Consider the following 27,962-nt stretch of genomic DNA (forward strand, 5'->3'; position numbering starts at 1 on the left):
TCCTTCATCTGTTTTATTCTATTGTATGGGGTCCTATCTGTCCATTTGTCCATCTGTCTGTGCATCTGTCTGTCCTTCTGTCCATCTGTCTGTCCATTTGTCCTTCTGTGCATCTGTCTGTCCTTCTGTCCATCTGTCTGTCCATTTGTCCATCTGTCTGTCCATTTGTCCTTCTGTTTATTTGTCTGTCCATTTGTCCTTCTGTCCATCTGTCTGTCCATTTGTCCTTCTGTCCATCTGTCTGTCCATTTGTCCTTCTGTTTATCTGTCTGTCCATTTGTCCTTCTGTTTATCTGTCTGTCCTTCTGTCCATCTGTCTGTCCATTTGTCCATCTGTCTGTCCATTTGTCCTTCTGTTTATTTGTCTGTCCTTCTGTCCATCTGTCTGTCCATTTGTCCTTCTGTCCATCTGTCTGTCCATTTGTCCTTCTGTTTATCTGTCTGTCCTTCTGTCTGTCCATTTGTCCATCTGTCCATCTGTCTGTCCATTTGTCCTTCTGTTTATCTGTCTGTCCTTCTGTCCATCTGTCTGTCCATTTGTCCATCTGTCTGTCCATTTGTCCTTCTGTTTATTTGTCTGTCCTTCTGTCCATCTGTCTGTCCATTTGTCCTTCTGTCCATCTGTCTGTCCATTTGTCCTTCTGTTTATCTGTCTGTCCATTTGTCCTTCTGTTTATCTGTCTGTCCTTCTGTCCATCTGTCTGTCCATTTGTCCATCTGTCTGTCCATTTGTCCTTCTGTTTATTTGTCTGTCCTTCTGTCCATCTGTCTGTCCATTTGTCCTTCTGTCCATCTGTCTGTCCATTTGTCCTTCTGTCCATCTGTCTGTCCATTTGTCCTTCTGTTTATCTGTCTGTCCTTCTGTCCATCTGTCTGTCCATTTGTCCATCTGTCCATCTGTCTGTCCATTTGTCCTTCTGTTTATCTGTCTGTCCTTCTGTCCATCTGTCTGTCCATTTGTCCTTCTGTTTATTTGTCTGTCCTTCTGTCCATCTGTCTGTCCATTTGTCCTTCTGTCCATCTGTCTGTCCATTTGTCCTTCTGTTTATCTGTCTGTCCTTCTGTCCATCTGTCTGTCCATTTGTCCATCTGTCCATCTTTCCGTCCATCCATCGTCCAGTGTTGGACACAGGCGTCCATGGTGTCCACAGATTTCCATCGCAGTTGCTGCTGACGATCAGTGACCGTATGTGCGGGCGTCGTCATGGGTGGGCGTGGTCAGATCAGCGATAGATGGAACTGCAGGAGGCGGGGCAGGGGGTGGAGCTTCATTCTTTGCCGGTGGTCAGCAGCTTCAGGGCCTTCTGCAGGTTCTGGACGGCCGTGGACACGTCCTCGTACTGAAGAGCGCTGCCGGCGTATTTACAGTATTTCTGAGCCTTAGTGAAGTCCTCTGGAGACAACTGGACAGCACCTGGACAGGAGACAGGGGACAGAGATGAGACACAACAGGGGACAGACACCAGTGGAGACACACTGGGGACACACTGGAGACACACTGCGGACACACTGGGGACACACTGGGGACACACTGGGGACACACTGGAGACACACTGGAGACACACTGCAGACATACTGGAGACACACTGGGGACACACTGCAGACATACTGGGGACACACTGGGGACACACTGCAGACATACTGGAGACATACTGGGGACACATTGGGGACACACTGAGGAGACAAAGCAGACACACTGAGGACACACAGGAGACACACTGGGGACACACTGGGGACACACTGCAAACACACTGGGGACACACTGCAAACACACTGGGGACACACTGGGGACACACTGGAGACACACTGGGGACACACTGGAGACACACTGGGGACACATTGCAGACACACTGAGGACACACTGGGGACACACTGGAGACACACTGAGAACACACTGGGGACACACTGAGGACACACTGCAGACACACTGGAGACACACTGGAGACACATTGGGGACACATTGCAGACACACTGGAGACACACTGAGGACACACAGCAGACACACTGAGGACACACTGCAGACACACTGAGAACACACTGGAGACACACTGGGGACACACTGCAGACACACTGGGGACACACTGAGGACACACTGGAGACACACTGAGGACACACTGGAGACAGTGCAGACACACTGAGAACACACTGGGGACACACTGGAGACACACTGGGGACACACTGAGGACACACAGGAGACACACTGAGGACACACTGGGGACACACTGCAAACACACTGGAGACACACTGGGGACACACTGGAGACACACTGGGGACACACTGAGGACACACTGAGGACACACTGGGGACACACTGGAGACACAGAGGACATACTGGGGACACACTGGAGACACACTGCAGACACACTGGAGACACTGAGAACACACTGGGGACACACTGGAGACACACTGAGGACACACTGCAGACACACTGGAGACACACTGGGGACACACTGCAGACACACTGAGGACACACTGGAGACACACTGCAGACACACTGGAGACACACTGGGGACACACTGCAGACACACTGAGGACACACTGGAGACACACTGCAGACACACTGGAGACACACTGGGGACACACTGCAGACACACTGAGGACACACTGGAGACACACTGAGGACACACTGGGGACACACTGCAGACACACTGAGGACACACTGGGGATACACTGGAGACACACTGAGGACACACTGCAGACACATTGGAGACACACTGGAGACACTGAGGACACACTGCGGACACACTGGAGACACACTGCGGACACACTGCAGACACACTGAGGACACACTGGAGACACACTGAGGACACACTGGGGACACACTGCAGACACACTGAGGACACACTGGGGACACACTGGGGATACACTGGAGACACACTGAGGACACACTGCAGACACATTGGAGACACACTGGAGACACTGAGGACACACTGCGGACACACTGGGGACACACTGAGGACACACTGAGGACACACTGGGGACTCACTGGGGACACACTGGGGACACACTGGAGACACACTGGAGACACTACAGACCCACACAGTCCAACAGAGTTTACATCTGCAAGAGTTTAAGGCAACAGGAGACAAAACAGTCCAACTACACACACACACATAATGCTAATGATAATGCTAATGATAATGTAAATGCTAATGCACACATTATGCTAATGCACACATATAATGCTTGCGCTACCCTAGAGATAGTGCTAGTGCTAACTTACAGAGCTAATGGTAATGCACAGAGCTAATGCTAGTGCTAACTTACAGACAATGTGCTGGACAATATGTAAGAGAGATTTATATTGTTGTGATGTACAACAATAGCTGCTAACATACACGACGATGTCAACGCCCCCCCTCCATGTGCTCACGCCCCCCCTTGGAGTGTGTCCCCACCCCAGTTGAGAACCTCTGCTCTAAATCAACAATATCAGATCAGTATCGGGCAGCGACTGATACTCAAGGTCCCAGTATCAGTTCTCTTGGGTTCAGAGTAGAAGACAGATGTTTGGACCTGCTGTCCACCCCCCACCGCCGGTCCAACTCCATAGACAGGGCCAGGGGGGACATACCTGGGACAGGGTTCTGCACCGACAGCAGGGGAACGGACACAGTGGGGTGGGGACGTTCTACCTTCAGCTACAGCTGAAACTGTGATCAGGTCAAAACGTGTCCTCACCTCTATCGGTCAGATCAGAGGACAACCTCTAGAGGACATTTGGAACTGAAGAATGGACCAACAGAACCTGGCACCAGCAGCGGAACTGAAAAAGGTGGACCGGTGCGTCCCTAACACTGGACATTTGACCGTCGCTGCAGACTTGGACTGACCAGTCTGTCATTGGTCTAAATGTAGACGTGTCCCCTGGTGGGCGTTGGGTTTGTCCACTCACAGGCCGTCCTGCTTCCATTCTGACTCGTTCACTGTCTGGTCTTGACCTTTCACCTCCACAGTCTCATTTCCGTCCACATCTGTCTCCAGGGGATCCTCTTAAATAGACCCGCCCCCCCAGGCCTTCCCATCAGCCCTTCTGCTCTGTAAACACAACATGAGACAGTGTCCAGGGCAGGACACAGCGTCCATATCAAACAAGTTCACTCAAACAGTGACAAACAGAACAAAAAGACTTCAAACCATCAAACCCATGTCCCTGTACGTCAGAGACCGGTTCTATGTGGATCAGAACCAGGTGAATGTGTTCCACTCCTGGTTCTGTTTCTCTAACTGAAGAAGTGGGCGGGACTTTCACTGGAAGAGAACTCAGCAGAACTGAAAACGTCCAACTGTCCTCCAAACAGAGACAGTCCAACACGTCACATCCTGTCTGCTCAGTACCACTGTGCTGTCATGGGGGGGGCCTCTGAGGGTCTGGGGGCCTCTAGGGGTCCGGGGGCCTCTAGGGGTCCGGGGGCCTCAGGTTGAAAATCCACCACAGATAATGTGTCAGAAAACATCGTCTGTTCTTAAGGACGATGAAGAAGGAAAACCATGAATAATGTTGAGGCTCTAATCCCTCTGCTAACCCCCCCCCCCCAAAAAAAAAAACAAAAAAAAAAAACATACTGCTGCAAATCTGCTGACGCTCTGTTCAGCAGAGGAGTGGAAAAGACCTGAGAACGAGCCAGAAACCACGGAACAAGACATGGAAAAAAAAAAAAAAAAGAACCGACTGAATGAAGCAGAAACGTGTCCCATGGGAAAAGAACCCAAAAGGAGAACCCAAAGGAGAGACCAAAAGAGAACGCAAAAGGAGCACTGTTAGCTTGGTGCCGTTGGCTTAGCGCTGTTAGCTTAGCACTGTTGGCTTAGCGCTGCTGGCTTGGCGCTCTTGTCTTAGCACTGTTAGCTTAGGGCTGTTAGCTTAGTGCTGGTAGCTTAGTGCTGTTGGCTTAGCGCTGTTAGCTTGGTGCTGTTGGCTGAGCGCTGTTGTCTTAGCGCTGTTAGCTTAGCGCTGTTGGCTCAGCACTGTTAGCTTAGCGCTGTTGGCTTGGTGCTGTTGTCTTAGCGCTGTTAGCTTAGTACTGTTATCTTAACGCTGTTAGTTTGATGCCATTAGCTTAGCGCTGTTGATTTAGCGCTGTTGTCTTAGCACTGTTAGCTTAGGGCTGTTTGCCTAGCACTGTTAGCTTAGAGCTGTTGGCTTAGCACTGTTGGCTTAGTGCTGTTAGCTTGGTGCTGTTGGCTTAGCGCTGTTAGCTTAGTACTGTTATCTTAACGCTGTTAGTTTGGTGCTGTTAGCTTAGCGCTGTTAGCTTAGCGCTCATCAATCTGTTTCAGTCCTGACATACGTTGTTAGCTTAGCGCTGTTAGCTTAGCCCTCATTGGTCTGTTTCAGTCCTGACAGACGCTGGGCTCACACTCGTTCACTGCTTTATGTTTGTTTTCTGTCAGCTGGTTTTGTTCAGTTGTTACAAGCATCACGTGGCGTTACCACGGCAACACAGATGGGACTGGATCAACTGGGCTTATGAACAGGAACAGGGCGGAGTCACCAACCCAGTCAATACCTTTAAGGAAGCCATCTGATACATGACAGACGAGAACAACAGAAGAAAGGAGATCCACCTTCATCTGACACAAACACTTCAGCTGTTCTACTGCAGTTCTACTGCTGTTCTACTGCAGTTCTACTGCAGTTCTACTGCTGTTCTACTGCAGTTCTACTGCTGTTCTACTGCAGTTCACTGGCAGCCCATGTTCTTATCCGCTGTTGGCTGTGTTCTATATTCTTTAGTGTGTGTTCTATATTCTTTGGTGTGTGTTCTGTATTCTTTGGTGTGTGTTCTGTATTCTTTAGGTGTGTGTTCTTACTCTGCGGTTGGCTGTTGCTCAGACTGGGGGGGTCGACTGCTGCCCCTGTTCGTGGTGTAGGCACTGGTTTCACCACCTCTGCCCCAAAAAAAACACAACAGAACAGACCAATGAAAGACAGAACCTACAGTCTGTCACATCCACCACCCTGTCATCATCAGACACTGTCTGATCTGTGATGTCACTGTGATGTCATATATATATATATATATATATATATATATATATATATGTATATATGTGTGTGTGTGTGTGTGTGTGTGTATATGTATATGTTTGTTTGTATATATGTGTGTATATGACTGTTTCCTGTACTTGCAGTTCTTGGATTTTCAGATAATATGTTTAAAGAAGTATCCAATGGTAAACACTAGTGGATCCATAAGGAAAGGGTGGAGTCAAAGGTGGTTCAGGTGAGAACGGAGCATGTGCAGTTCACCTGTGGGCGGGGCCAGCTCACCTGTGGGCGGGGGCAGCTCTGCGGGGGTGTTGGCTGGTGCGTGGGCCCCCGGGGGGATCTGGATGTTGTTGTAGTTGGCGGAAGGCGGACCGGACGGCCCTGGAGTGAAGCCAATCCCCGGAGACGGACCCGGACCCAGACTCCGGTCCTGATTCTGAAAGTCCTGGGATGGAGGATCGGCTCTGAAGGACCCGCCATGGGGGGACGGACCAGGGGCTGAGAACCCTTCAGCTCCAAACTCATCTGAAGAGAAAAACAGAGAACAGAGCAAAGACACAGGACAACGGTGAGATTCAGCAGGTTCAACTGGAACCTCCGCCTTCAGCAGGTTCAACTGGAACCTCCGCCTTCAACTGGTTCAACCAGAACCTCCGCCTTCAGTTGGCTCAACTGGAACCTCCGCCTTCGACTGGTTCAACCAGAACCTCCGCCTTCAGTTGGCTCAACTGGAACCTCCGCCTTCAACTGGTTCAACCAGAACCTCCGCCTTCAGTTGGCTCAACTGGAACCTCCACCTTCAACTGTCCCAATGACATCATAGGTCCACACATACACACACATCATGTGCCTAAAGTCAGAGTTTGGGCAGATTCATGTTTTATTCATATTCATAAATTCTATAAATTTGATCCCACTGTTCCCAGCATCAGTTCAGACTGGAACGAATCGTGGTTCAAATACGGATCTGAATGAAGTCTACTGAAGTCAGACCAACAGGTGACCAACAGGAAGTAGGACATGTGGAGTTTTTGGTGATTCACTGACCATTTATTTAATGGAACTCCTCTGAGGAATTTAACTCCATAGACTTCAAACCTGTTCAGTTCAGTCTGCAGAGGCTGGAGATGACCGTCAGGTGACCAACAGGTGACTGTCAGGTCAGGGCGGGGCGGCCATTTTTGATGTCCAGAGCCCTGTATTCCCATGGTTGCGAAAACATTTGACTGTGACCCACCCTGAGGGTCATGGGTGCACAAGGACCGTCAAAAAGGATTTCATAATAATAATAATAAATGCCTTCATAATAATAATTAATGCTGTCATAATAATAATAATTAATGCCTTCATAATAATAATTAATGGCTTCATAATAATTATTAATGCTTTCATAATAATAATAATTAATGCCATCATAATAACAAGAAAAGCACTCTGAGAGCACAGACCTCCGCCAAGACAGATGTTGCCCCCCCCCACCAAAACTTAATCCTTTCTTCCTTGTGCCAGTATCAACATTTCCTGAAAATTTCATGAAAATGCGTCCATAACTTTTTGAGTTATCTTGCTAACAAACAAACACACACGCACACAAAGCAAAGTGATCACAATACCTCCTGGCGGAGGTAATAAATGTCTTCATAATAATAATTAATGCCTTCATGATTACAATTAATGCCTTCATAATAATAATTAATGCCTTCATAATAATAATTAACCAAGCTACTGTCAGACCCACACATTCACACATGTATTCAAACATAAATGATAAGTTGGATTCAACGCAGATGTGAACCCTTTAAAGTCTTGAGCCCTGGTCCAGGTCCAGGTCTAGGTCCTGGTCCTGGTCCAGGTCTCCAGTCCCACCCAGGTGTTGGAGATCTGATCTGATCCAGGTCCTCAGTCTTCAACAGGAGTTCTCCGTCCTCCACAGATGTGGGTGGTTCCTTCAGATCCGGTTCAGCCTGGTTGGTTCCAATCACACATTCTAAATAGTTTGTGCTTCCACAGAAGCTCTGGGTTCGGCCGCTCACAGCTGATTTTAGCTGAAATGATCTGAGCTGATGAGAATCCCATTCTCCTGCTGCGCTGCAGAGGCTTCCACAGGTATTAGATGTAAATGGGTTTGGATGGAGCTGCAGCAGCAGCAGCGCTTCACAGGATCAACTGTCATTTCCACTGAACATCCAGGACCATCTGCAAATCATGCAGATCCACATCCATCTGGTCCTGAAGACTGATTAGTTTCACCCAAACATACGGTACAGGAACAAAACTAAAAAATAAAATAAAATAATAACATATGGTATTGGATCTGAGTCGACCTCAGAGAACGGCATACAGAACCAAACAGAACCAAACGAGCAATAGGACGAAATAAAACTATATAAAAGGGTCTGGAGGAGGAGGAGGAGGAAGAGGAGGAAGAAGAGGAGAAGAAGGAAGAGGAGCAGGAGGAAGAAGAGGAGGAGGAGGAAGGAGGAGAAGGAAGAGGAGCAGGAGGAAGAGGAGGAGGAGGAGGAAGAAGACGAGAAGAAGGAAGAGGAGCAGGAGGAAGAGGAGGAGGAAGAAGAGGTGGAGGAGGAAGAAGAGGAGCAGGAGGAAGAGGAGGAGGAAGGAGGAGGAGGAGAAGAAGGAAGAGGAGCAGGAGGAAGAGGAGGAGGAAAAAGGAGGAGGAAGAGGAGCAGGAGGAAGACGAGGAGGAAAAAGGAGGAGGAAGAGGAGCAGGAGGAAGAGGAGGAGGAAGGAGGAGGAGGAAGAGGAGGAGTAGGAGGAAGGAGAAGGAAGAGGAGGAGGAGGAAGAGGAGGAGGAGAAGGAAGAGGAGGAGGAAGAAGAGGAGGAAGAGGAGAAAAAGGAGGAGGAGGAGAAGGAAGAGGAGGAGGAAGAAGAGGAGGAGGAGGAGGAAGAGGAAGAGGAGGAGGAAGAGGAAGAGGAGGAGGAGGATATATAAACTGGATGGAAACATTTTGATCATGTGATTTTGACTTAAATGTGACTTTGTTCACTATTTTACATTGGATCTAGTACTGGTCCTGGTCCTGGCCCAGGTCCTAGACCTAGTCCAGCCCACTTCAGCCCATACTGTGCTGGATGTGTCCCTGCAGTTCAAATCCATCTGATTGGTTTGTTCTTCTTCTGTGGTGTCATTTGTTGAACTGCTCACACTCAGACCCCAGTGGACATTGGGGGGTGGGGGACAAGTGAGAAGAGGCTGTGAAAGTGGGTGTCAGACGGCGTGGGGGGGGGGGGGGGGGGGGGTCAGTGTTTCCTCAGGCTGATGTCATCCCTGACGGACGACACCCATGAGTGCAGAGTGGGTGGGGCCGATGGGCAGATGGACTTAATTTCACTTTGTCAACATTATCTCAGCCTCCTGAAAACTGGCCTGAGTCTGGGGGCGGGTCTGTCAGAGCACATTCCTGTTGACTTCTGCCACGTCCCCAGAGGGTCCTGATGAAACCGCTGACCTGGAGGAGAACCAGACCCAGACCCAAAACCAGAACCAGACCACAGACCCAGAACCAGACCTAGACCACAGACCTAGACCAAAGACCCAGAACCAGACCCAGAACCAGACCTAGACCAAAGACCCAGACCACAGACCCACACCTAGACCACAAACCCAGAACCAGAACCAGACCACAGACCCAGAACCAGACCTAGACCAAAGACCCAGAACCAGATCTAGACCACAGACCCAGACCACAGACCCAGTCCCAGACCCAGACCAGTTTAACCCAGACCAGTCCAACCCAGACCAGACCAGTCTGGTTTTCTGTCCTGTCTATGACACAACAGGAAGTGACCTCATTCTCCTGGGACTTGTAGTTTCTGAGTGTAAACCCTTCTGTTGGGGTTCAGAGTCAGAGTCTGTTTCAGTTTCAGTGGCTGAATGTGGTTGAATTCATCATGTGTTTGTTCCTTTGTTTCTGTCACTGATTTAAAGTCCCTGTTGGACCTGATCAGAACCTGGATGGGACTGTTCAAATCTGGATCGGACCATCGATGACCCCCTGATGAGTCAGCTGGTTCAGAAATATGAGTAGGTCCATGTGGGCTTACATGTGCGATTGACAGCTGTCGTTGCAGATCTCTGTATGAGGCATCTTCTGTCCTGGTTCTGCCTCCGAGGATTGACAGCTCCGACAGGAAGCAGTCAAACTGTCAAAGCCCCGCCTCCAGCTCAGACCACACCCCCTACTGTCAATCAGTATGAACGGGTTCACGTTGATCTGACAAAAAAAACACGTTAAACCACGACAGAAAAATCTGCAGACCAGTCTGATCTAGACCAGTCTGATCCAGACCACACGACTCTGATCCAGACCAGTCTGATCCAGACCAGTCTAACCCAGATTCCACAGACAAACATCAACAAATGAGGAGGTTAACCCTAACCCTTAGACTGGACCAGAACCATTAGTGTGGTGGTGGTTACACTAGACCAGAACCAGCAGTGGAGCAGAAAACCACCATGTGGACGAAATAATCTGCAGAAACTGAGAATGTACGGCAGAACCGTCCCTGTGGCAGAACCAGACCCATGGTAGAACCAGACCCATGGCAGAACCAGACCCGTGGTAGAACCAGACCCATGGCAGAACCTGAGCCATGGCAGAACCAGACCCGTGGTAGAACCAGACCCATGGTAGAACCAGACCAATGGCAGAACCAGACCCATGGTAGAACCAGACCCATGGTAGAACCAGATCCATGATAGAACCAGACCCATGGTAGAACCAGACCCGTGGTAGAACCAGACCCATGGCAGAACCTGAGCCATGGCAGAACCAGACCCATGGTAGAACCAGACCCATGGTAGAACCAGACCAATGGCAGAACCAGACCCATGGTAGAACCAGACCCATGGTAGAACCAGACCCATGGTAGAACCAAATCCATGATAGAACCAGACCCATGGTAGAACCAGACCCATGGTAGAACCAGACCAATGGCAGAACCAGACCCATGGTAGAACCAGACCCATGGTAGAACCAGATCCATGATAGAACCAGACCCATGGTAGAACCAGACCCATGGTAGAGCCAGCCCATGGTAGAACCAGACCCATGGTAGAGCCAGCCCATGGTAGAACCTGACCCGTGGCAGAACCAGACCCGTGGCATAACCGGCCCTGTCGTAGAACCAGACCCATGGTAGAACCATCCCTGTGCAGAACTGTCCCTGAGCAGAACCGGCCCTGAGCAGGACCGTCCCTGTGGTAGAACCGTCCATGTGCAGAACCGTCCATGTGCAGAACTGTCCCTGTGCAGAACTGTCCCTGTGCAGAACCCCACGGCCTTATTTAGGTTGTGTTTTTCCACCACAGTTAAACTGCAGTGAACTGTAAACGAGTACTGCAGCACATGTCCCTGGGGTGGACAGTGTCCCTGGTCCTGTTTTCTGTTGTAACTCAAAGGTCATGGATTCAGATCTGATTGTGGTCGGATGTGAAGCAGAAAAAGGCAAATATGAACTGGATCTAATGAACACACACACACGCACACACACATACACACATACTGTGATATGTGATGTTGCCTGGGGGCGTGGTCTGTTTGACACCAGGGGTGTGGTCTGTTTGATTGTTGGGGTGTGGTCTGTGTGGTGCCTGGGGACGTGGTCTGTACCAGTACCCACCTCCGTCCTGGTCCTGGTCCTCATCTAGACCCATGGGTCCTGGCTGAGGCGTGTCCCCGTTCTTCAGGCAGGTGTGGATGTAGGTGGCCTTCCAGCGGGCATACTTCCTGTGCTGGATGTTCTGTGGAACGGGCGGGGCGGGGGGGGGGGGGGGGGGTGGAGGATAGAAAGCAGATTCATATCCATGAGGACTGGTGCAGGTGGTTTTCCACATTGGAACAACCCAGTTCTGAACTGGATCAACCCAACAGGACCAAGGACCAGGTTTAATATGGACACAGTGGGTGGAGTGGTGGTCACAGTGTTGGTCAGTGGGTGAGTGGACAGGATGTGATGGGGGTGGGGGGTGGAGTCCAACAGGTCTACAGACGTGGTTCTGATTAGACTGAATGGACTCCAGTTCTGTTGGTTCCAGATAAGTGAGTGGAGTTCAGGTGAACAATGGCAGAGCAGTACAGTGTGTTTGTTCAGCCTCTGTTTTCCAGTCATAAGAGGCTGTTGGTGTGGTCTAATCTGTGGAATAATGGTGCGGTCTAATCTGTGGAATAACAGCCTCAGTCTCCAGGGCGGATGGCGGATACTTCCTGAACTGAAAAAGGTGACGAGTCTTAACAACACAAACAAACAGGGACCAGAACAGGGAGGAGGTCTGGTCCTGAGGGGGAGGAGGTGGGGATGTGTGGGGGTGGGGGTGGGGTACCACCCATGTGGGTCAGCGGAATTCCTCTGCTCTCCGCTCCTTTAACTAGATTCGCTGGCTTTGGTCCTGGTTTTTGTGCGTCTGTAGGTTTTTCTTTCAACACCAGGTCAAACACATGATTACTGACTTTGGACCAGAACCCATTCTACACATGATTATAGAGTTCTGTTCAACAACCAATCTGATTATTGATTAGAATTCAGGAAAACACTGCTCAGCCAGTTCAAATAACTGTAATAACTCATTTAGACAAACGCGTTACATGTTCACAGTGTGGCTTCTGTTTACTAGGTGGGGTCAGGACCGGTGTCAGGACTGGCGCCATTTTTTTTCCCTTCATGAATCGACAGGACAAAAGTGGGAGTGTCCTCCTGCAGAAGGGGGCGGGCTTATCCACATCTGAAATCTTGTCACTTATCTTGTCACTCAGTGGAACATACCTGGTCTGACTCCATGGACTGACCACGGACCCCCAACTCAAAATCTGTCAGACTAATCCTAACCCTGGGTTAACCCTAAACCGATGGAGAGACAATGACAGAATCCTAACCCTAACCCTAAACTGGGTTAACCCTAACCCCCTAACCCTTTATAATAGGTTCCTTCAATATTTGTCCCACTTAGTGGAAAATAATCATCAGTTGTAGAAGGTGGTTCAGTAGTGTTACAGGTGACCTTTGACCCCACTGACTGTGTTGTAGATGATCTAAAGGTCAGAGTGAAACACAAAAAGGTCGAAAGGTCAACGGATAGTGAAAACCACAGCCACTATGATGACCCTAACGGCACAGCGGTGGAGTTTACTCACCTCCTCAGACAATTCTCCAAAGACAGATAGGACGTCAAACAGAAGACTGGACGTATAGAAGGACTTGATCATGTTCCTGGAGGAGGAGGAGGAGGAGGAAGAGGGGGAAGAGGGGGAGGAGGAGGAAGAGGAGGAAGAGGGGGAGGAGGAGAAGGAGGAAGAGGAGAAGGAGGAAAAGGAGGAGGAGGAAGAGGAGGAGGACAAGGAGAAGAAGGGGGAAGAGGAGGAGGAGAAGGAACAGGAGGGGGAGGAGGAGGAGAAGGGGGAAGAAGAGGAAGAGGAGAAGGAGGAGGCGAAAGAGGAGGAGGAGGGGGAGGAGGAGGAAGGGGGGGGAAGAGGAGGAGGAAGGGGGGAGGAGGAGGAGGAAGAGGAGGAGGAGGAGAAGGGGAAAGAGGAGGAAGAGGAGGAGGAGGAGGGGGAAGAGGAGGAGAAGGAGGAAAAGGAGGAGGAGGAGAATGGGGAAGAGGAGGAAGAGGAGGAGGGGGAAGAGGAGGAGGAACAGGAGGAGGAAGAGGAGGAGGAGGAGAAGGAGGAGGAGAAAGAGGAGGAGGAGGAGGAGGAGGGGGAGGAAGGGGGGGAGAGGAGGAGGAAGGGGTGAGGAGGAGGAGGAAGAGGAGGAGGAGGAGGGGGGATAAGGAAGAGGAAGAGGAGGAGGAGGAGGAAGAGGAAAGAAGGAGGAGGGGGGGAGAAGGAGGAGGAAGAGGTGGAGGAGGAGCAGGAGGAGGAACGAAGAGGAGGAGGAGAAGGAGGAAGAGGAGAAGGAGGAGGATGAGATAAGAGGTTAGACCTGACAGATGTGACAGTTACCGTGGAAACACCGTCATCTTCTCCAACATAAATTCTCCAGTGACAGTGGACGGACACACTGGAGTTAGGAGTTTTTATATATGCACAAATAAATGAACAAATGACAAAAAACTAAAGAACGTGAACATGCACAAAACCTTCACAAAAAATGAAATACAAAAATAATTAAAATACACAAGAAAATTGACAAAACCAAATAAATAAATATAATGAACAACAAATGAAAATTTTAAATTAATTAAACAAAACACAAAGTAAATATTCAATGAAATAAATTAAATCTGATGGTTTATATATTATATATATTCTACTGAACATATGTTCATAATAACTGTGTGTTTGAACAGGTTTAATGTGTTTGATCTTTCACTTGGATTCTGTTTCAATTCATTGTTTTCGAAGTTTCTACTGTGCATGTCCAGTGGTGACATCACACAGCGCCACCACTGAGGCCTGGTCTGCGTTAACACCGACCACTGCCTCTCATAAAAAACACCCAAACACAGAGTGGACTGAGCGCTTATTTACACACAAACACCTGCATCCATTCACTCAACACCACGGAAATGCCACTTCCTGTTTCCTGTTTACTGGGTTCAAACACATGCTTTAACCCTCCGGTGTCCACGTGAGTATATTAAACACACTTTAACCCTCCGGTGTCCAGGTGAGTATATTAAACACACTTTAACCCTCCGGTGTCCAGGTGAGTATATTAAACACACTTTAACCCTCCGGTGTCCAGGTGAGTATATTAAACACACTTTAACCCTCCGGTGTCCAGGTGAGTATATTAAACACACTTTAACCCTCCGGTGTCCAGGTGAGTATATTAAACACACTTTAACCCTCCGGGGTTAAAGCACTGATCCATCCACTAAAATCCATCCCATAATAAACAGTGTTAAATTCCTACACTAACACCCTTCAACCAAGTAAAAATACACACTGACACATTTAACATAAGTACAGTACTGTGCATATTACGGGACGTATTAAACCCTTTCAGATTAGGACGGTACTGTGCATATTATGGGATGTATAAAATGAGTCCGCCTGTTGCTAGGAGACCAAACGAGCGAGGAGACTGTGAATGTGTTTCATTTCCATCATGAGAGTCACTAATGGAGACAGGAGGGGGTGGGACAGGGGGCGGGGTTCTTACTTGTGGAAGCGTTGTGCTCGGTCCTCGTTGTCGGCGTACAGGAACATCTTCAAGGCGTAGTTCTCGATGTGGGCGTTTCCCACCACCTCCTGGTTGATGGAGTCGTTGTCACTCAGTTCCTTCTTCATCTGGAACAAAAAGACAGAACGGACACAAATATGAGAACACACAGGACCAGACCGGACTGGACAAAACCAGACCAGACTGGACCAGGCCGGACTGGACTGGAATGGACCAAACCAGACCAGACCAAACTGAACTGGACCGGACCAGACTGGGCCGTACTGGACTGGACCGGGCCAGACCAGAAGTTTACTTCTCAATCCAAACTTGTATGATGCTCCATCCTCTTGGAGTTGAAATGACCATATTTGAGTCAAAACCATGAGAATGAACAGAGAATAAAAAAAGAGTTCATGTCATTCAGACAGTTGGACCGTCCTCCACACTGACTATATATGACATCTGTTATATACTACATACATGTGATGTCCTTATAACAATAGGACCAACCCACTGAACAACGAAGACACGAAGGCTGCATTCAGATGAAGACATGTGTCCCGGATCTGACCACTTTCACATGTGGTCCTAAATCTGACCCAGACCACTTTCATATGTGGTCCTAAATCTGACCCAGACCACTCTCACATGTGGTCCTAAATCTGACCCAGACCACTCTCACATGTGGTCCTAAATCTGACTCAGAACACTGTCATATGCGGTCCTAAATCTGACCCAGGCCACTTTCATATGCGGTCTTAAATCTGACCCAGACCACTTTCACATGTGGTCCTAAATCTGACCCAGACCACTTTCACATGTGGTCCTAAATCTGACCCAGGCCACTTTCATATGCGGTCTTAAATCTGACCCAGACCACTTTCACATGTGGTCCTAAATCTGACCCAGACCACTTTCACATGTGGTCCTAAATCTGACCCAGACCACTCTCACATGTGGTCCTAAATCTGACCCAGACCACTCTCACATGTGGTCCTAAATCTGACTCAGAACACTGTCATATGCGGTCCTAAATCTGACCCAGGCCACTTTCATATGTGGTCCTAAATCTGACCCAGGCCACTTTCATATGCGGTCTTAAATCTGACCCAGACCACTTTCACATGTGGTCCTAAATCTGACCCAGACCACTTTCACATGTGGTCCTAAATCTGACCCAGACCACTCTCACATGTGGTCCTAAATCTGACCCAGACCACTCTCACATGTGGTCCTAAATCTGACTCAGAACACTGTCATATGCGGTCCTAAATCTGACCCAGGCCACTTTCATATGTGGTCCTAAATCTGACCCAGACCACTTTTACATGTGGTCCTAAATCTGACCCAGGCCACTTTCATATGCGGTCTTAAATCTGACCCAGACCACTTTCACATGTGGTCCTAAATCTGACCCAGACCACTTTCACATGTGGTCCTAAATCTGACCCAAGCCACTTTCACATGTGGTCCTAAATCTGACCCAGGCCACTTTCACATGTGGCCCTAAATCTAACCCAGACCACTTTCATATGTGGTCTTAAATCTGACCCGGACCACTTTCATATGTGGTCTTAAATCTGACCCAGACCACTTTCACATGTGGTCCTAAATCTGACCCAGACCACTTTCACATGTGGTCCTAAATCTGACTCAGAACACTGTCATATGTGGTCCTAAATCTGACCCAGGCCACTTTCATATGCGGTCTTAAATCTGACCCAGACCACTTTCACATGTGGTCCTAAATCTGACCCAGACCACTTTCACATGTGGTCCTAAATCTGACCCAGGCCACTTTCATATGCGGTCTTAAATCTGACCCAGACCACTTTCACATGTGGTCCTAAATCTGACCCAGACCACTTTCACATGTGGTCTTAAATCTGACCTGGACCACTTTCATATGTGGTCCTAAATCTCATACATATCTGATATTTTAGAGTCTGGTACCCTTGGATGTGGGTACGGTCTGGTGCCCTTGGATGTGGGTACAGTCAGGTACCCTTGGATGTGGGTACAGTCAGGTACCCTTGGATCATATGAACCTAATCTTCAGACCAGTGCTTTTCCATTGTCCCAGTGAGAGCGAATCCTCTGAGAGTTGAGTGAGCGATGGATGTGGAAAATAGAATTAATGAGTCCAACATGGACGTCCAGGAGGAGGTCATCAGGGACCAGGGGATTAAGGACAGGGTCCACTGGACAAACACACGGACAAACACATGGACAAACACAGGAAGTACACAGGAAGTAAACAGGATGTACACAAGAAGTACACAGGAAGTACACAAGCTGTACACAAGAAGTGCACAGGAAGTACACAAGATATACACAGGAAGTACACAAGACAAACACATGGACAAACACAGGAAGTAAACAGGAAGCACACAAGAAATACACAGGAAGTACACAAGATGAACACAAGAAGTACACAAGCTGTACACAAGAAGTACACAGGAAGTACACAAGATGAACACAAGAAGTACACAGGAAGTACACAGGAAGTACACAAGCTGTACACAAGAAGTACACAGGAAGTACACAAGATGTACACAGGAAGTACACAGGAAGTACACAAGATGTACAAAGGAAGTACACAAGACAAACACATGGACACACAGGAAGTACACAGGAAGTGCTAACAGAGCTAAGCTAACAGAGCAAGTCTACCAGACCTAAGCTACGAGAGCTAACCTAACCGACCTAGGCTAACAGAGCTAAGCTAACAGAGCTAGGCTACCAGAGCTAAGCTAAGAGAGCTAGGCTACCAGAGCTAAGCTAACAGAGGTAGGCTAACAGAGCAATGCTAACAGAGCTAAGCTAACAGAGCTATAATGTAAACTATCAGACCCAGTGTTCTTTGATCCACTGGTAAATACACGTCTGTTAGTTTGAGTTGAATTCAACTGGATGATTCAATAAAACAGATGAAACCATAAACCTTAACCTTTATCCAGTCTGTGGATCCATAGGGTTGGTTCTACAGTGGTTCTGGTTCTGAGTGTGTTCTGGTACCAGACTGACCCCTGATGGTCACAGTGTGGAAAATCAGAACCACAGAACTCTGATAATGATCAAACTTTTACTCTGAATGTGTGTGTGTATATGTGTGTCTGTGTGTGTGTGTGTGTGTGTGTGTGTGTGTGTGCATTTCCTAATTGATGACTAAGTGCTTAATTGTTGCAGATCAGTTTCATCCCTAATCAATACAAATGATTCGATTCTAAACTGGTTCAATCTGAGCTGAAAACAAACACTGAAGAAAAGACAAGTGACAACACACACATCAAAGTGGAGAGAAGGAAGTGTGTCCTGTGGGAGGGTGGAGTGGGGGTGGGGGTCTGAGTGTGGAGTTAATGAGGGCCTCTGGAGGGCCAGTAAAGAATGGCCCCCAGGGTGGGGGGGTGGGGGTGGGTGGACGTTTCATCTGTGGACACTGGTTCATTTAATTGGCTCAAAGCGATCAATAAAAGGAATTCAAACTGGGAGGGAGGGGGGACGAAAGAGAGAGGAGGGGAAGAGGAAGGGAGGAGAGAGGGAGGAAGGAGGAGGGAGGGAGGAGGGAGGGAGGGGGGAGGAAAGAGAGAGGAGGGGAAGAGGAAGGGAGGAGGAAAGAGGGAGGGAGTGAAGGGGGAGGGAGGAGGGAGTACCTGTCTGTTCTGTTCCTTCTGTGTTCTCTTTAGTACCTGGTGGTACTCTTTAGTACCTCTGTTCTGCACATGAACTTTTCTCTGAGGACGGAAACCTCAAACCACTGAAAGGCCGACTTGGCTCCGCCCACTCCTGACAAACAGGTAAATGTCAAGGCTTTTAGAGCGAGTACAGGTCTACATTCACTGAAGTGGACCCACAAAGACCCACAAAGACCCACACAGACCCACAAAGACCCGCACAGACCCACACAGACCCACAAAGACCCGCACAGACCCGCACAGACCCACAAAGACCCACACAGACCCGCACAGACCCACACAGACCCGCACAGACCCGCACAGACCCACACAGACCCACACAGACCCGCACAGACCCACACAGACCCGCACAGACCCACACAGACCCGCACAGACCCGCACAGACCCGCACAGACCCACACAGACCCACACAGACCTGCACAGACCCGCACAGACCCGCACAGACCCATAAAGGCCCACACAGAAGACTCATTCAACCATCGAGTCAGGGTTAAAGGTGACCATTAAGAACACAGGAAGCACTGGAGCAGAACAAGAACCTACAACTGGACCAGAACCACCATCTACAAACTAATAAAACCAAGACCCAAAAACTGGACCTAGGTAGATCTGAGTAGATCTAGGTGGATCTAGGGGGATCTGAGTGGATCTAGGTGGATCTAGGTGGACCTAGGTGGATCTACGAGGACCTAATTGGATCTATGTGGACCTAGGTGGATCTCGGTGGACCTAGGTTGATCTAAGTGGACCCAGGTGGATCTAGGCGTATCTGAGTGGATCTAGGTGGATCTAGGTTGATCTAAGTGGACCTAGGTGGGTCTAGGTGGACCTAGGTGGATCTAGGTGGATTTAGGTGGGTCTAGGTGGACCTAGGTGGATCTAGGTGGATCTAGGTGGAACTAAGTGGGTCTAGGTGGAACTAAGTGGACCTTGGTGGACCTGTTGTGCATTCTCCACAGGTTCCAAACACACACACCTGCAGTGTCCCATTTAAAGGCCAGTATTAGTCCGTGATGGCGACGCCCACACCAGTAACGAGCCTGTCATGTGACTCCCTAAACCCCATCAGATGCCATCATTGTCCAGAGGGCGTGGCTTGGCGTGTCCACAGAAGAAACAGGACGTGTGCTGTGAATGTGTGTGTGTGTGTGTGTGTGTGTGTGACTCACCGTCTCCAGCTGGTCCATGAGTTTCACCAGGAACTTCCTGCACTCTGGACTTTTACTGTCCACCTTCATACCGGTCTGCATGGCATAGAGACGACCTGCAGATGTAAGAAGAAACAGGAAGAAACACAAGATGTAACAAGAAAAAAGAAGATGAAACAAGAAGAAACAAAAAACAGGAAGAAACAAGATGAAACAAGAAAAAAAAATCGGACCACTGGCCCTGTAGCTTACAGACCAAATTCAAACCTTTGGGAAATGTATCCAGATGCCATTTATTCTCACCCAGTTCTGTGTATTTATTCTATTACAGATATAGCCCATGTTTTGGTCATATTCCAATCAGATCTGTAAAAAAGTTAAAATCCAACTTGATATCATTGATACTTAACTCTTTAAGTGCCAGACAGTTAAGGGGATAATAAGCCTTAAAAGTGCCACAGAATTTGGCCGTTTTTCAGTATTTTGCGTCGTTTTTATAATATTTGAAGAATCCTGCAGGAAACCGCTCGGTAACATCCGACCGATTGCTGATTAGATCCAAAACGCACCGGACGCAGCCGATTCATTATTGATCGTAATTTGCATAATTTATTATAATAATAATAATAATAATAATAATCATCATCATCATCATCATCTTTATTTATATAGCACTTTTCATACATTAAAAACTGTAGCACAAAGTGCTTTACATATCAGTTTAAAAATCAGTACCGCCCCCCACCCACACCCACCCACACACACACACACACACACACACACACACACATATACATGCAAACCCACAAGCTCACACATACTTAAGAAGACTGACTGAGCACAGGTAGACCAGAACAAAAATGTACAAGTAAAAGTAAAACATCAATTTAGGAGGCGCTGTCTCAGGGAGCCATCCGCACCAGGAGGCAGCCGCCGACCCCGGCGACCAGGCACCAGCAACACAGCCCCGCATCCCAACTAGTGGGAGAGGGCCAACTGGGACCCCCACCCACCAGAAAGGAGCGGACCCCAGTGAGAGAAGGCGCCACAGCCCCCGGAGTCCACAGCGGCCCCCCGGCATGGAGGGCTCCCTCTGATGAAACACCGGAGAATAAGAAACATTAAAAAGATATAAAAATATTATTCGGTCGCGTGACCTCAAATTCCCGTCTGCTTGGTCTCAAAAGGGGGACACAGAAAGAACGTCATCGAAATGTGAGAAAGAAATGGGGGTGGATGGTTTGTTTGTACACAAATGTGGCGTGTTCTCCAAAGCCGATATGATCGGCCCGTGGCACTTTACAGGTTGTTTTCGTAAAGCCGATTTAATCGGCCCATGGCACTGAAAGTGTTAATGATTCAATCCACTTCCTATCTCTTATAATGGGAACATTTTTCAAAGTCGTACCAAATCCAGAATCAGATCCGGATCGAAATAATTTCAATCCCTTGAGTTGACATCATCATACAGAAGCTGTATACCAAGTCTGAAGTCAATCAGAACTGGAGTTTGGGAAAAAAACGATGATTGAAATGTTTTCCCCATAAGAGCCCATGTTAAATTTTCCGTAAATTCCCGGATCCAGAAGCAGATCCTGATCAGCATGTGGACATTATGTTTGGGTCATCTCCCCATCAGGGCTGGACTGGAGACATTTACACTGGAGATCATTTATATTTACTGAGTTATTGCATCCATCCACTTCCTATCTCTTATAATGGGGACACTTTTCAAAGTCGCACCAAATCCAGAATCAAATCCAGATCCAAATAATTTCACTAACTTTTGTTGACATCATCATACAGAAGCTGTATACCAAGTTTGAAGTCAATTGAAACTGTAGTTTCGGAGAAGAAGACGATTGAAATTTTTGTAACGAACGACAGACTACAACAATGACAGACGACGACGACGCTGGACGCCACATGACGACAATAGCTTATGGCCTGTCGGCCGGTAAGCTAAAAAGAGGAGACAGGAGGAAGCGAGATGAAAGGGTGAATCACATTAACAGGCGTTTACTGCGTCTGCCTACAGCGGTGTTCAAAGGTCTAATGGGTCCACTCATTAGACTGCTCCACTCGTTAACCCAAACCAGTCCACTGTTTAGACCGGTCCACTGTTTAGACCGGTCTACTGTCCACTCATTAGACTGAGCCCACCGCTGTCTCATCAGAAGTGACAAGCAGCTGCTGATGTTTTCAAAGAGCCTGAAGGAAGGTGGGCTGGATCTGGACCGGATCTGGGCTGGATCTGGACCAGATACCACACAGCACCACACCACCCTCAGCTGTCAATCAGTTCAGTGGTCGCACTGTGGGCGGAGCCTTGGCTCTGTCAGAGCCTCTAGGTGGTTGACCCGAACACTGACGCATCCAGAAGACCAACAGAACCATCACAGACACCGACAGAACCATCATAGAACCATCACAGACAGAACCATCACAGAACCACCACAGATACAGGTGGATATAGAAGCAGATGGATATAGCACACGTACATGTACTATATCCATATACATGTGCTAACACTAGTATAAGTCCTAGTCCTGGTCAGTCCTGGTCCTAGTCCTCTGTCCTCGTCCTAGTCAATCCTAGTGTCCTTCAGGCTCCGGTTGAACCCACTTCAGCTCTGCTTCAACCAGTCCATCCCCTTTAACTGCTGGTTCTGCTTCTGTCGGTTCCTCCTGCTGCTGTTGGAACAGATCAGTGTGAACTCACGCTGTTCAAAAACAACAGTGACACTAATCAAACACGTGTTCATGGGTAAAGCACTGATCAACAGGTATGATGTCATAAAGCGCTGATCAACAGGTATGATGTCATAAAGCGCTGATCAACAGGTATGATGTCATCACCTGGAGAAACTGAACATTCTCACCTGAATTTAGACATACACCTCCTCCTCCTCCTGATACCATGGTAACAGGAGTACAGCGGTGCTGTTGTGGTCATGTCTGTCCTCCTCTCTCCTCCTCTCCTCTCCTCTCCTCTCCTCTCTCTCATCCTCTCTGCTCCTCCTCCTCTCCTCCTCTCTCTTGTCCTCTCTGCTCCTCTCAATACCTGATACCATGGTAACAGGAGAACAGCAGTGCTGTTGTGGTCATGTCTATCCTCCTCTCTGCTCTTCTCCCTCTCCTCATTTCTCCTCTTCTTCTCTCCTCTTCTCTCTCTCTCCTCCTCTCTCTCTCCTCTCCCTCCCTCTCTACTCCTCCTCCTCTCTCTCTCCTCCTCTCTGCTCCTTCTTTGCTCCTCCTCTCTGCTCCTCTCAATACCTGATACCATGGTAACAGGAGTACAGCGGTGCTGTTGTGGTCATGTCTGTCCTCCTCTCTGCTCCTCCTCTCTGCTCCTCCTGATACCATGGTAACAGGACAGTACAGCGGTGCTGTTGTGGTCATGTCTGTCCTCCTCTCTCTCCTCCTCTTTGCTCCTCCTCTCTCTCTCTCTTTCCTCTCTGCTCCTCCTCTCTCCTCCTCTTTGCTCCTCCTCTCTCCTCCTCCTGATACCATGGTAACTGGACAGTACAGCGGTGCTGTTGTGGTCCCCGCAGACCCACATATGGACCACATGTTCATGATGTTCTGTGAATCCACTCTGACTCAGAGCACAAACAAAGCGTCTCTTTGTGTGAGTCCACTCATACGACACAACGACCACAGCAGACAATGAAGCACAACAGAAGGAGCTTTGACAGACGAGGACAGACGCACGGACACAAGATACAGACAGAGGAGCAGGAGGAGGAGAAGGAGCAGGAGAAGGGTTGGGACACAGAGCCCCCTGGTGGAACACAGGGGAAAGAGTGAGTGAACGAGGTTAAGGAGGTAAAGGAGGTAAAGGAGGAAGAGGACGTGAAGGAGGAAAAGGAGGTAAAGGAGGTGAAGGAGGTGAAGGAGGAAAAGGAGGTGAAGGAGGAGAAGGAGGAAAAGGAGGAAAAGGAGGTGAAGGAGGAAAAGGAGATAAAGGAGGAGAAGGAGGAAAAGGAGGTAAAGGAGGTGGAGGAAAAGGAGGTAAAGGAGATGAAGGAGGAAAAGGAACTAAAGGAGGTGAAGGAGGAAAAGGAGGTAAAAGAGGTGAAGGAGGAAAAGGAGATGAAGGAGGATGAGGACAGACATGGTCATGTGACCAACTGTCCAGCTGTCCGTCTGTCCTCGACTCAAAGACCTCATTTATCTCCAAGTCCACCTTAAATTAACCCTGAAGCCCAGTCTGCATCTTAAACACACCTTAAAAACCCAGGCCCATACAGGACCAGGACCCCATCCACAGGACCAGGACCCCATGCACTGAACCAGGACCACATCCACCGGTGCCTCCCCCCATCTCTGAGCTGAGGGGGGGCCGTACCTCCCCCGTCTCTGGGTCGAGGTACCAGCCCCCCCCCCCCCCCCAATCATCATTACTGGTCCAATCAGTGTGAAACTGTGTCTGTATCGCTGCCAGCTGCAGAGCTGCGGCTGAATTACACCGCTTCATTACAACTAAACACATCAGGGCTTTGACTCAACCTGAGGATCGATCGGCTTGTTCTGGGCAGGAGGTGGACTGAATTATTGGCTAGCATTAGCGGGCTAATGTAGAGGGGGCTGCTGATGCAGGGCACAAGGCCCAGTGATGGATGAGAGCGATCAGCCGCTCAGAGGACGACGGCGTGACTCAGGTTCAGATACTGACGGCCTGTCTGGAAGGTCCACTCTGTCTGAGATGTGCTACAGAAGACAGCTAAGGGGACAAGGATGTCCAGTTCTACTGATACAAGGATACACGTACAGTCAGACAGGTACAGTCAGATATTTACAGTCAGACAGGCACAGTTAGACAGGTACAGTCATTTACAGTCAGACAGGTACAGTTAGACAGGTACAGTCATTTACAGTCAGACAGGTACAGTCAGACAGGTACAGTCATTTACAGTCAGATAGGTACAGTCATTTACAGTCAGACAGGTACAGTTAGACAGGTACAGTCATTTACAGTCAGACAGGTACAGTCAGACAGGTACAGTCATTTACAGTCAGACAGGTACAGTTAGACAGGTACAGTCATTTACAGTCAGACAGGAACAGTCAGACAGGTACAGTCATTTACAGTCAGACAGGTACAGTCATTTACAGTCAGACAGGTACAGTCAGACAGGTACAGTCATTTACAGTCAGACAGGTACAGTCAGACAGGTACAGTCATTTACAGTCAGACAGGTACAGTCAGACAGGTACAATCACTTACAGTCAGACAGGTACAGTCATTTACAGTCAGACAGGTACAATCACTTACAGTCAGACAGGTACAGTCATTTACAGTTAGACAGGTACAGTCAGAAAGGTACATTTACTACAGACTTTGGTCAGGAGTTCTTCTTTTTACGGACCATTGTTCACCTGGGGCAGGTGTTGGACATATAAGTCTGGTCTGTGGAGGTTCAGCTCTGTACTTCCAGATCTTCATGGATCTGCTGGAGGGTCTTGGTCCAGGTCTTCATGGATCTGCTGGAGGGTCTTGGTCCAGGTCTTCATGGATCTGCTGGAAGGTCTTGGTCTTGGTCCAGATACCACACACTGGGTTATCACTAATAAGCACCAATAAATCAAACCTTGTTTGCTAAATTCCTTGCAGACTTTGCAGAGAAACTTCAATGTCATAAATTCCACCTCGATAATAAACTTCGGTCTGTCCACTTCCCATTTGTCCATTTCAGACTCTGGACATGGTCCATTTGTGTGGACCTGGTCCACAGCGGTAGTAGAGCTGTCCATCAACACGGACGGACAGAAAGTTAAACCTCTTATCAGCGTCCACTCCTTTCTGGACGCAGCAGCATTGGTATGGCAACGGCCTCCCTCCTTCAGTGGCCGTTATTTAATCAACCTGATGGACGACGGATGGGACAAAAGCAGAACTGGACCATGTCCTACAGGTTCCATGTTCAATAAAGCAGAACTGGACCATGTCCTACAGGGAGGACCAACACATTAAAGACATGGCACACAAACACTCAAACCACAGAGCCCCGTCCAACCTACGACAGCCTTCAGAGGACACAGAGACAGTGGACATGGAGGACACATGGAGGACACATGGAGGACACATGGAGGACACATGGAGGACACATGGAGGACAGACGGTTCATTCCTCAGGTGTCCTACAGCCAATCCCACCAGTCTTGGCTGAACTAGGTCACACATGGACGCCCCACCGGTTTCAACTACACCGACCAATCAGAGGAGACATCAACCACTGTGTCCTACTTGATGTGAAAGTGGGACAACGCTGTCCTCTAAAGGCTAACAGAGGTTCAACACAGACAGACACCTGCTGATTCCACCTGAAAATCAGACACTCTGAACATGTGTGAACATGCTCCGTCCACCACACATTCACCATGGAACTAAAGAAGAAGAATGATGATAATACCAATAATACTAATACTACTACTACTACTACTACTAATAATAATAATAATAATAATAATAATAATAATAATAATAATAATAATAATATGTACTAATACTTCATATACTCCTCCTCTGTGTACTAATACTTCATATACTCCTCCTCTGTGTACTAATACTTCATATACTCCTCTTCTGTGTACTAATACTCCTTTCTATTTACAAATGGTTGCTGGTTCCATTCTCTGCCGCTGAACCACACATACCTGAGTGAACATGTGACTTCCATCCATCACACAATGAAACCACAAACAGGCTGGACCACAAATGGGACCTGGACCTGGACCAGAAATGCGACCTGGACCTGGACTTTGACCCTTATACCGTACATACCTCTACTAATGAACCCATGGTGGTACCTGGACCAGAAATGGGACCTGGACTCTGACCCTCATACCGAACATACTTGTACTAATGAACCCATGGTGGTACCTGGACCTGGACTCTGCTGGCTGTGGGTTGATGGTTCCATTCCCTGTTAACCCTTTGTTCATTGTCGTCAGTCAGAAGTTTGGACAGTCGGAGCTAACACCACCCAGAGGACTTTTGAACCCTTTTAGACCAGATTACACCTGGTTTTTGGTGGTGTGGTGATGGTGGGGTGGGGTGGGGCGGTCGGGTCTGTGAACATTTCGTGTCCAAACTCTGAGTTTAGGAGCTAAGCTAACACACCGTCAGGTAAACTATGCTAGATGTTACAATAAGTGAGCTAATGCTAGCGTTAGCCTCCGCATTAGCCGCAGACTTACAGTAATACGCCACCACCGGGTCCCGTTTCTCGTGTTCCTGTGCGGTCCGCAGGTGGTGCTGGATGGCCTTGAACTGGGCCGGTACTGCCATGGTGGTTACAGAACCTTCGGGACACCAATATGGATCCGTTTAAGTCACAACACGGGTCCTGTTGTTCTTGTTGTTAGCATCAAGAGCGCTTTGGACTTCCGCGTTTTTGCCCAATGGGAGCGGCTGCCTGCGTGGGACATATGACGTCATGGATCAGCCTTTCAGACGGCCTTGTATTTAGGGGGCCAAGCCCGCGGGGACTGGGGGACGCGTATGCCAGCATACGCGTTCCACAGTTCCAGCGGTGCTGTGGAACCCTATTGTTTTTGTACGGATTTTTATTATTATTATTATTATTCATCATCATTATTTTTATTCTTCCGTTGATAAAACTGTTACTGCAGCCTAAACCGTACATGGTACGGCGGTGCAGTTTGGAGGGTTGGTCCAGACCCCTGCAGGGACCTCAGACGCAAAAATGCGCATATATTCACCAGTAGGGGGCGCTATAATCAAAGATAACGCGTTTTGGTCTATAACTCCCACACCATATGTCGCACATTCAAAAACCTTATATCGTCGGATTCCCTGAATAGTACTAAATCACGTGAGCTAGGCCACGCCCATTTCCGCCATGACTTTTTTTCCCCGTAAAATCGCGAAAACTGGAAAACCTACTTTTTCGAACTCCGACTTGGGACTTTTTCCGATCTGCGTGAATTTTGGCACATACACTCTTCTCATGGACCTGATCCAAAGTTATTACAAGAAT

General features: G+C 48.5%; 1 protein-coding gene across 3 annotated transcripts; it reads right to left on the reverse strand.

Moving 5' to 3' along the window:
• Positions 1-991: 991 nt before the first annotated feature.
• On the reverse strand, positions 992-27,358 carry vta1 (vesicle (multivesicular body) trafficking 1). 3 transcript variants are annotated; one of them, XM_030129518.1, is made up of 9 exons: positions 27,160-27,358; positions 19,980-20,074; positions 15,113-15,240; positions 13,141-13,216; positions 11,633-11,753; positions 6,395-6,516; positions 6,274-6,364; positions 5,814-5,891; positions 992-1,414 (listed from the first exon to the last, which is right to left on the reverse strand). In XM_030129518.1, the coding sequence occupies exons 1-9, from the start codon at positions 27,248-27,250 to the stop codon at positions 1,269-1,271; spliced, it is 948 nt and encodes a 315-aa protein (XP_029985378.1). In that variant the 5' UTR covers positions 27,251-27,358; the 3' UTR covers positions 992-1,268. The 3 variants fall into 3 exon arrangements, with proteins under 3 accessions (XP_029985378.1, XP_029985377.1, XP_029985379.1); XM_030129517.1 differs by having other exon boundaries at positions 6,274-6,516; positions 27,160-27,357; XM_030129519.1 differs by lacking the exon at positions 5,814-5,891 and having other exon boundaries at positions 6,274-6,516; positions 27,160-27,357.
• Between the last annotated feature and the right edge of the window lie 604 nt (positions 27,359-27,962).

The sequence above is a fragment of the Sphaeramia orbicularis genome, unplaced genomic scaffold, assembly GCF_902148855.1.
Source record: "Sphaeramia orbicularis unplaced genomic scaffold, fSphaOr1.1, whole genome shotgun sequence".
Taxonomy (NCBI): Eukaryota; Metazoa; Chordata; class Actinopteri; order Kurtiformes; family Apogonidae; genus Sphaeramia; species Sphaeramia orbicularis.